Raw genomic sequence first — 9218 nt, forward strand, 5'->3', positions numbered from 1 at the left:
CAGAGCGCCAAGGTACCACACAAGTGGTGACAGTGCACAGTATAAGAACCTTTAACAAAAACACAGGCATTGCTGTAGGCTATTGGGTAAAACAAAAATACCACACAGAGGATATGGCTGGAAGGTTTAGAATTAGTCTGACCTTCTGGCATTGCTTTGGGCATCCCTCCAGACCATCGTTCTTCGCCTGCCAAACCACTACAGAAGGGGAAAGGCTATATACAATCAAGCTTGGTTCCACCCTAAAAAGGGGCAGTCCAGCCCAAACTGCCTGGTCACATTATTATTACATTTGTTTTATGCCCAAACCTGGTAACATGGCGTAGTTACAGACATCTTAATTATAAGGAGCATTCACAGCAAGTACATATACGAGACAATAACATTCCATCTGAACAACCAACTAATGGTGCGCAATTAGGTGGACAGGTGCAGCGGAGATGCAGGTGGCAGGAAGCGGCCTGGCTGTGCCAGTTGTAGTTTAAAACTGGCAAACTACAGGTTGCAGACCCCGGCCATACTCCCTTCACTCCTCCCTACTATCTCACACACTTGAGCAGATCTATCTGGCACCCTAAGTAAGCCGTGTCCAATCATTGTTCTGCAAAGCATCAGCATTGCAAGTGCCTAGGTGAGGAGTCTGCAACCTTTGGCTCTCTTGCCCATCGGCTCCCACCAACAAAACGACTGGTGGGGGTTAAGGAGTCATAGTCCAGCCCAAAAAAAAAAATTCTTTAGAGCCACATGTTGCAGACCCATGTTAGGACAACACCTGCCTCTTAGAATTGCGACATGTGGTGGGCGAGGTTCCAAACCATGGTCCTTGAAGTAGCATAAGCAATCAGCATCTTGCACCAAGTTGATTTGTGCCTAGCTCCAGGGAGTGCTACCACCAAGGTGGATGCAATGTTCATGACCTTTAATCGCACAACATATCTACCCAGATTCATCTCGCACGCATATCCCTCGCCTTCGATACATACGGCACAGGTCAGGCTTTTAAACCTCCACACCGTTGCCAATGAATGCTGCCGCACGATGGCCAGAGAAGAGATTCTTTTTTTAAACTGCAGAGTACAGTACATTCTCAGGAGACTGTAGTGTTCCAGGATCAAATTCTATTGCATCTGCCAAGTCGCCGCAAATATGGCCTCCGGTATAAAGTGTCCCGAAAACGCTGTAGTCGCTGGCATTTCCAAACCTGGCAGGATGGCAAAAGGCACCGTCCTGCAATATGGCAAATGCCAGGAAGCCAAGTGTGAAAGTCAACTTCAGTCTGAGAACCTGCAACACTTTGTAAGGTCCTAATTCCGAGCCAGCCATGACCTTGCAAGACAAGGACTGGTGTATGCCATCAGGTAGACAATTTTGAGATCTGGCCAAACGGGAATGCGCACTCACTGCAGGCCACATGTCCTATAGCGCTCAAGTGGATTTGCCGCACTGCAATGAAACATTGGAAGTGACATTTCTCAGACTTCGTATTTTATGCAATTTGTACAGCCACCACACTGGAGCCGGGTGGAAGTAGATGGCGAAGTGTTCTCAACTTTTCTACTTGTAGCCATTAACAAATGAAGGTCTGAAAGAGCAGGACATCCCCCACCCCATTGCCATTGTGATCGCTCTTTACTGCATTATGCTCTGTTGTGCAATACAGTCTTCCAACATGAGACTCAGTATTTCCATCGCCGCACCTCCCAAAAAACACAAGTCTGCATCCCACCCCTTGTGCCCATCTCGCCACAATCCAGTATGCAACAAGACATTTATAAATGTGCTTCAGTGATTTTTATTTCCTAACTAAAATAAATCTTTTCTAACATTAAAATAGAAATGTGTGCAAAATCCACAGACTGTGACAAACACATAAAAAGGGTACAACTTTAGACAAGGGTACAACTTTAGACACAATTGGTCCCACTCGATAAACATTTGAACTGATAAATACGTGCGATTCCCTCGAAAAACAAACTTTAAATAAACAGGATAAAAAAATAATTTACTTTTCCCGAGGCGCAAAGTTAAATATTATAAATAAAAGGATTAGTCAGTCCACGGAATGACACGATTGTAAACAGTGCAACTTTAACGAAGGCAAAGCCTTCAGCTGGTTTTAAGACGGTGGGCGCACCGCACCTTCTTTGGTTTGCTTTTAAAAGTCTTTTATCTGTGTGGGTGGTTTTACAAGTAGCGTCAGGAGCACTGCGCCGCCCGCAACTGTCTGGGCACCGCTGCAACATGGGGGCCATATATTTTGGCCGCTTGCTTCTCAAACGCCGACACCATCTTCTTGACAACTTCATCGAAGAAAACATTGGCCAGCTGAGAATGCAGCAAGGACTTGAATTCAAAGGAAACCTGGAGGTAAAGAGACAGGTCAGTAAGGACAATTACACTAAAGCATTTCCCTTACAGACGTCAGCAAATTTTACAAACAATGGAAATGCCAAGGTGGAGTTTTAGAAGCTCAGTGACCACCATGCAGTTCCCAAAACACATGCTGAGTGTCCATTAAGCCAACAGCCTCGCCCAAAATGCAGAATTGAAATTTAAATAGAAAACCGGTGTTAACGTAGCAAATGACCCCCCCACCCCATCAGAGGAATTCAGAGAAATGTTTCTGCTGTATACAGTTTGTTAGACCACCACATGGGAACGAAGGCCCCGATATGTTCGAAGTGGACCTGTATTAAACAATTTCAGGAATCGCCCCCGCCCCCCATGAGAAAATGTGAAAATAAAATAGGTAACCACACAAGAGGAGACCCAGGGTGCAGAGGCCTACTGGAAGTCTCCAGTGTTCCTGTAGGCCAGTCCACCTCTGGAGATCAGAGTTAATGGAAGGAGTCTACCGTTGAGAGCCCAAGCCTGAAGATGGCGCCTAGCAAGTCTGGGGCAGAAAGAAACAGGCGATTAATCTGCAAGTCCTTAAATGACACTCACATGAAAGTCTAACGTGCAGGTCTCCGGATGCCCTGGGCAACCAGGGCGGAACCTCCAGACCGTCTCCATATGGCTGAAGAGTTTACCATCATTGCACACCGCCTGCAAGGGGGAGGAGGGATACCATTAGTATGACACTAAATGCAGCATCTACAGAGATTACATTCTATCATGCAAATATTGTCCCACCAAACGCGATTCTACGTTTGCCGAATTCCCACTGCAACATCTGCACCAAACAAGCGTGGTCTACTACTACTGGAGACATTAAAGCAGAGCACTGGCACTCGCTGCAAGTCAAGAGCACAGAAAGAAGGCGTTCAAGTACGTATTCATACCCAATAGTTGTAACAATTAAGTTTTGTTTCCTCCAGGTGGAAATCCACAACTAGTGCAAGACTGCACTGAGGCTACACCATCCCAGAAACGCAGATGCGTTAAAAGCGAATTAAGGGTGAAAATCTTCAAAACGGAGCACATGCAAAGTGAGAAGCATTTACTTTGGCTTAAAAGAAGCAGTGCAAAAAAGATAAAATACAAAAGTCAAAGCCACCCGGAAGCACACACAACGCTCCACAGTGTTAATAGCCCATTTATCATCTGCTCCTTCGCACATGAACAGTGCAGTGCAGTACACACTGCTGATGCACGAGGTGAAGAGCAAGCCGTGTGCATTTTCCAAATGGCAGCCATACAGATACGGATAGGACACTTACCCTGACTTGGTACTGGGGTATCACAGAAATTTCCGACGTATAGCGCTCGATGATTGGAGGGAACCCGACTACCAGCTCAGCCTTCGTCACCCCCTTGCAGCAGGAGAGGATCTTCGAACTGTTGCACCAGGGTACAAAGAGCTTGTAGTTCTCCACATTGGCCACAATGTCAAACATTTGTTCGATCGAATATCTGGATATAGGGAAAGCACAACTGTAAATGCTATGCCCATGCAATCTCATGAACGGAGCAATTTTAAAGGGAGTTTGTGATCCCATTTACAAATATATGCTTTATTTATTGTTCGGTTGTGTTTATACAGCAAGTAAAATACGATTTCCAAGCGCCCATACGGCAAAGGAAGGAACAAGGGAGTTTAAAAAAATATATATATTTAAAAGCAGTGGAGGGAAACGGAAAAAAGCACAAACCTACTATGCCTTGTAAGTTCAGAACATGCAACAAGGAAGAGGGTAGAGGGGGGTAAGTGCGTGGTATGGTGAGTGCTACACGGCCAGAGCCGCGTTAGGTTAAGTGCAAATCTCCAGGGCGGAGGGTGTGCCAAGGCAAGTGCTGAGAGTAGACAGGTCATGGGGTGATTGGGTGTGGGAGGTCATGAGCCCCCAAGGATGCATAAGGGCCCATGACTCCAATCACAGCAACTGAGATAGCAGAGGAGAGAAGGGAAGGAGGAGGTAAAGAGGAAAGTCTTGCGGAGCTTCCGGAATTTAAGAAAGTCCTGCTCAAGGTGTAGAGGGAGTGGGAGGCCGTTACATGGGAGGGAGGCAGTTGAGGAAAGGGATCCAGCTCCTGCCCTCTGTTTAAGCAAATGCGCTCTGCTGGGTCAGTAGTGACCAAGCATTTGGAATGAAAGGGTGACCAATTATTAGGCAGAGTATTCATTATCAGTGTAATTTTATGGGCGCCAGATAGAAATGGAACGCAGATTAAACAATCAAGTCACAGGTAGTAAAGTTCAGTGGCAATGCAGTCTTGGAAGCAAGATGATGCAGAGCAACACAGGTTCAAATCCCGGGCCTGCGCAGAAACAGTATTAAGCGAGTTATACATTTTTTTTTAAAAGTCCTTAGTTATTTTAAAAACTTCCTCAGGATAAACATTCTTGAGACAATTTTAACTAACCCCCACGATGAACACTGTTCAATATTGAGGACAAACGGCAGAGACAATAACAGCCGCTTAACTATCTGGATCAGATAAAATACTAGCTACACAAACCCCACACTACTGGGTAAAATAAAAGTCGACCAGCACTTACCCAAGTACCTTGGCCTCCGCATACTCTATTCGTTTGCTTCCGAGAAAGGGTGCTGCTAAATTGAGGAAGGATCGCGTGTGCTGCTTGGACGGCAGACTTGCGGAAAGCAGAGATGGTGTCATAGTGCTTTGTGAGGCCAGGATCCCGCAAGAGCTCAAATGCCTGCATAAAAAAAGGCACATTAAAAACCACTCCACTGAACATACACGACTGACAATGTCACTACTACAATGCATTGTAAATTAAACTGGTATATCGAAACTGATTATTGGTAGACGCCTGGTAAATAACGCGTTGCAGGAGACAAAAGAAGCCAGTTGGCCTACTGCCCTGCCGCAAATGTGACAATGTCCAGAGGACACTGTACCAAGAACGACAGTCCCACCTGTTCACCTACTTGCGGCTATGTAATTAAGTGTGCAAAAACCTAACGATCCAGGCGATTTTACTATGCATCCAAAAACGGGGTAGCAATTCACTAGCCAGAGAAAGTAACCCCAACACTGCACACCATTTCTTACTCTAAAAGAATTATCACCACCTACTGCACAATGAAGCCTCTACGTTGCCCAAATTCCATCCAGAGAAGGCGGAAGGTGCGAACATTTCACAATTCAAAGGGTTGACATACACAATATGAGCAGCGGGGAGCTGAAGGGGGAATACCCCTTCGCTTGAATCGTATTTCTCGTGAGATCTCGCTGCAAACGATTATATTTCAGCGAAGAGATGAAGCGAGCGCTCAATTCTCTGCTCCGCGGGGGGCGGGGGTCAGGTAGGCTCAAATCAGGGGTGTTGCTAGGTCTGGAAAAGACCCGGGCTACGCTAATGCCGGAACTGTTGGGACTGGTGGCTAGCTAGCCTTTTAGTTGTAGCTTCTGCGATTCTATCTGGGGCTACAACCAAAAGACCAGGGGCTATACCCCCCTTAGCAACGCCTCTGGCTCAAATGAATACTGAATGCGTCTTGTAGGGCCTTTGAGACCATCGGCCCTCCTGGGTAAACTCAAGAGAAGAGAACAACAAGCTGATGGTTCCGGGACTGGCGCGCGCTACAAATAAAATACAAACATAATCGTTATTTGTGGTAACAATATTCACTGTGGCACTGATGGCAAGTCTCATCCTGTCTGTAATCAGTCGCGGCATTTCGTGTCCACGGGTAAGGGATCGATTTGGGAATACGGTATTGATGACACCACGTAACCATTGGCAACAGATGCGGGGGAGGGGATAGGATAGGCACCAAGGAAGGGGCGCCGAGGCTGGCACCTTTTGGTTTGTGGAGGGATGAGTAGATCAGCACAGGGGTAGGTAGGGTCGGGAACTACACCGCGTAACCAGTGGCAACGGGTGCGGGGGAGGGGATATGACAGGCACCAAGGAAGGGGCGCTGAGGCCGGCACTTTTCGGTTTGTGGAGGGATGAGTAGATCAGCACAGGGGTGGGTAGGGTCTGTGTTCATTGCGAGGGGGATTCCCTCGCTTCCAATCCCCGCGCCGGGAAGAGGTGTCCAGCTGCTAGCCACCCCATAGCTAGTGGGTGGTCTCTAGGAGGATGCGGCCACCCCCGCCCCCCCCTTGGGGCTGGGTGGAATCTGAAGAATGTCACCACTGATGTAGAGCGAGGCCTCCCACGGGGTCAGCATGCAAGCGATGCGGCGCGCTTACTTACACCGCGGGAGTTTTAGCAAACAACGGGCCGCACCAGCCGGCCTTCCGCCCAGCACAAGTTAGGAAAAACCAACTTGCCGCACACGGAAAAAGGTGGGGGGGAGGGGTGTGCCAAGAAAGTGCAAGGTTAAAGCCGGCAGCCGTTCAAACACGCCCAGGATGTTCCAGAGACAGTCTAGGGGTGGCAGGGCGATGGTCCCAATCTGCTGTGGGAGGGGCATCCCGCCCACCTCCAGCAGTCATCCACAAAGAGAGCGGGGTATCGGCGCCAGAGGCACTGGGCCGGCGGTAACATGCAGGAGGCCGAGTGGCGCCACCAAGTCGCCAGAGCCATTGCCTTACAGGGCTGCCTCCAGGCCTCAGGGGTTCAAACATCCTCAACTTAAACTTGCAACCCCTTTAGCAGTTAGACCCTCCGCCCTGTCACAAGCAGCCTCGACTGTAGGACCCTTACCCCCACCTAGGAAAAAACTGCCATTCCACGAGAACTTGCCTGACTCGAGGGGCAATTCGCGGGCAATCCTTTGTACAAACGCGTACTTACTAGAATGTAATTTATACATTGGATGCGTACCAGAAAACTGAGCACAAAATTAACTCCAAAGACAACTGCAACCTATTCATTCACCCAACTAGACAGCTACTACTCCGCCCCCCCAACCTCCCCCCCTCACAATCAGGACACTCACTAGACTGACATTCCTATGCCAGGAGGTGCCAGCTCCATTCCCCCAAAGCGTGCCAATTTTCCAAAGTGGGTTGCTGGTAGGTGGGGCCTGACGCTAATGTAGTTGGGCCCACCGCAGTGACATTATCAACGCACATTAAAAGGCCACGACCCCAAACGAGACACTTCGCCCCCAACTAGTGACATCCCCAAACTAGACCGAGTACCACCAATTTGCTCAAATCATTTGTTAAAAAAAAATAAAAAACGAAGCACCGTCTTCATATAGCAAGTAGTCCCTTGCCCAAAATGCTCCCAAACTAAACCGGATTTGCCAAGTAGCAGAACCAAGACCTAGACCAACTGTACCTTCGCCTCTAAAAGTGAAGAATAACCAACAAGAATGAGCAACTCCATTAACGGGAAAGCCCACCTCCCACCCGCGTCCAGGGTTCCGGGAAAGAAAGGCGCCCCTCGTACTGTTCTCACCGCATTCCATGCCGCCTTCCCTGGGCGCCCGTCCTCCGCAGCGCGCCGCTCTCCGTCTCCACCAATGCCCGGAGCAGGGCCGAGGCTGCCTTCCTGGTGCTCGCGCTCCCGGCCATGGCGTGTCGGATTCGCGCTGAAGTGCTCAAACGTGAACAATGCCCTCGACCGGCTGTTCCAAAAAAGTGCCGGCCGGTGAGCGCAGCTGCCTTACAAGGGAGCCTGTCGGCGGGCCTGACGTCACAATGGGGGCGAGCCCCCAGGACCGGCATTTCTTTGGCCCTGCGTCACTGAAAGGGGGGGTGCGTCCTGGGAAGCACGAGCCTCCGGAGGTGTCAGGTTTCTACTTGGAAATAGACGGGCGACACACGCTTCAGCCCCTCCCCCTACCTTGACGTCAGCGTAGCCGCCATCTTGCAATATCAATGCCTCCTGAACGCGGCGCTGTACAAGGACTACCAGCGTGATATTAACTGAACTCACGCGGAGACTAGGCAACTGTAGAACCTGTGCGGCGCCCTGTGGGTGTGAGACGCTTCCGGCTTAATGACTCACTGGCAAATGGTCCCTTTCTTTGCGGTTTTGTGGTCGTAGAAACACCAGTAGATTGGAAATCGGTTGCCTTTCCTTTCCTTCAGTAAATTGGGCTCAAAATGCTTTTAGAATTTTCGTAGGCTTAAGAGATTGTATGGTATTTTCATTTCAAATGGTTTATTTATATACTATGATTTGAAGAAGCAGTTGGTGATTTTTGATAACGTGTAAACTGATCATTACTGAATGTTAACTTTATTATTTTTTTTTTTTAATTTATTCGTGTATAATTGCATTTGCAATTTTTATAAAACTGATGCTGGTCATCTTACAAGAGCCACACAATGAAAAGAAAAATGCAACAGTCAAACAGTTGAAGATCACTTTAAACTCTTTAGTGTTGCATACATGCCAACATTCAGACAGAGCTGGGAGGGAGATTTCCACAGGGAAATCGGGAGATGAACATTTCCCCATAGGAATGCATTGGGGCTACAGCTATATCAGGCAGGAGACAGTGAAAAATAGCAATATTTTTCTCAGAAAAATCGGGAGTCTCCCGCCTAAATCGGGAGGGTTGACATGTATGGTGTTGGGTGCTGGGTTTAGAGTGATTATCCAGTGACAGCTCTGCATTGGGGGATTTTAATTAAACTGAAGAAACGAGTGACCCACACAAGGTGACATTGTAAATCGTGTATCTGCAACCTGTAACAGTAAAACCGGGTGCCACCCCACACTGATAAAATTGTAAATGGATGCACAGCCTCTATAAAGAGATTTCCCCAGTTCATTGGCGCTTTGAGGCATTGATTGGACCCCAGGCAACCTGGCTAGGGCATATTCCTGCCATTCTACAAACATAATGGGTCATTAACACAATATTCCTGCCATTCTACAAACATAATGGGTCATG

The 9218-nt window shown here is 48.2% G+C and overlaps 1 protein-coding gene across 1 annotated transcript; it reads right to left on the reverse strand.

Annotated features, from left to right (window-relative positions):
• Positions 1-1776: 1776 nt before the first annotated feature.
• LOC138521529 (coenzyme Q-binding protein COQ10 homolog B, mitochondrial-like) lies at positions 1777-8164 on the reverse strand. The gene is made up of 5 exons (XM_069634429.1): positions 7772-8164; positions 4943-5104; positions 3663-3855; positions 2947-3048; positions 1777-2361 (listed from the first exon to the last, which is right to left on the reverse strand). The coding sequence occupies exons 1-5, from the start codon at positions 8038-8040 to the stop codon at positions 2197-2199; spliced, it is 891 nt and encodes a 296-aa protein (XP_069490530.1). The 5' UTR covers positions 8041-8164; the 3' UTR covers positions 1777-2196.
• Positions 8165-9218: the final 1054 nt, after the last annotated feature.

This window comes from Ambystoma mexicanum, chromosome 13 (assembly GCF_040938575.1).
Source record: "Ambystoma mexicanum isolate Mex_15411 chromosome 13, UKY_AmexF1_1, whole genome shotgun sequence".
Classification (NCBI taxonomy): domain Eukaryota; kingdom Metazoa; phylum Chordata; class Amphibia; order Caudata; family Ambystomatidae; genus Ambystoma; species Ambystoma mexicanum.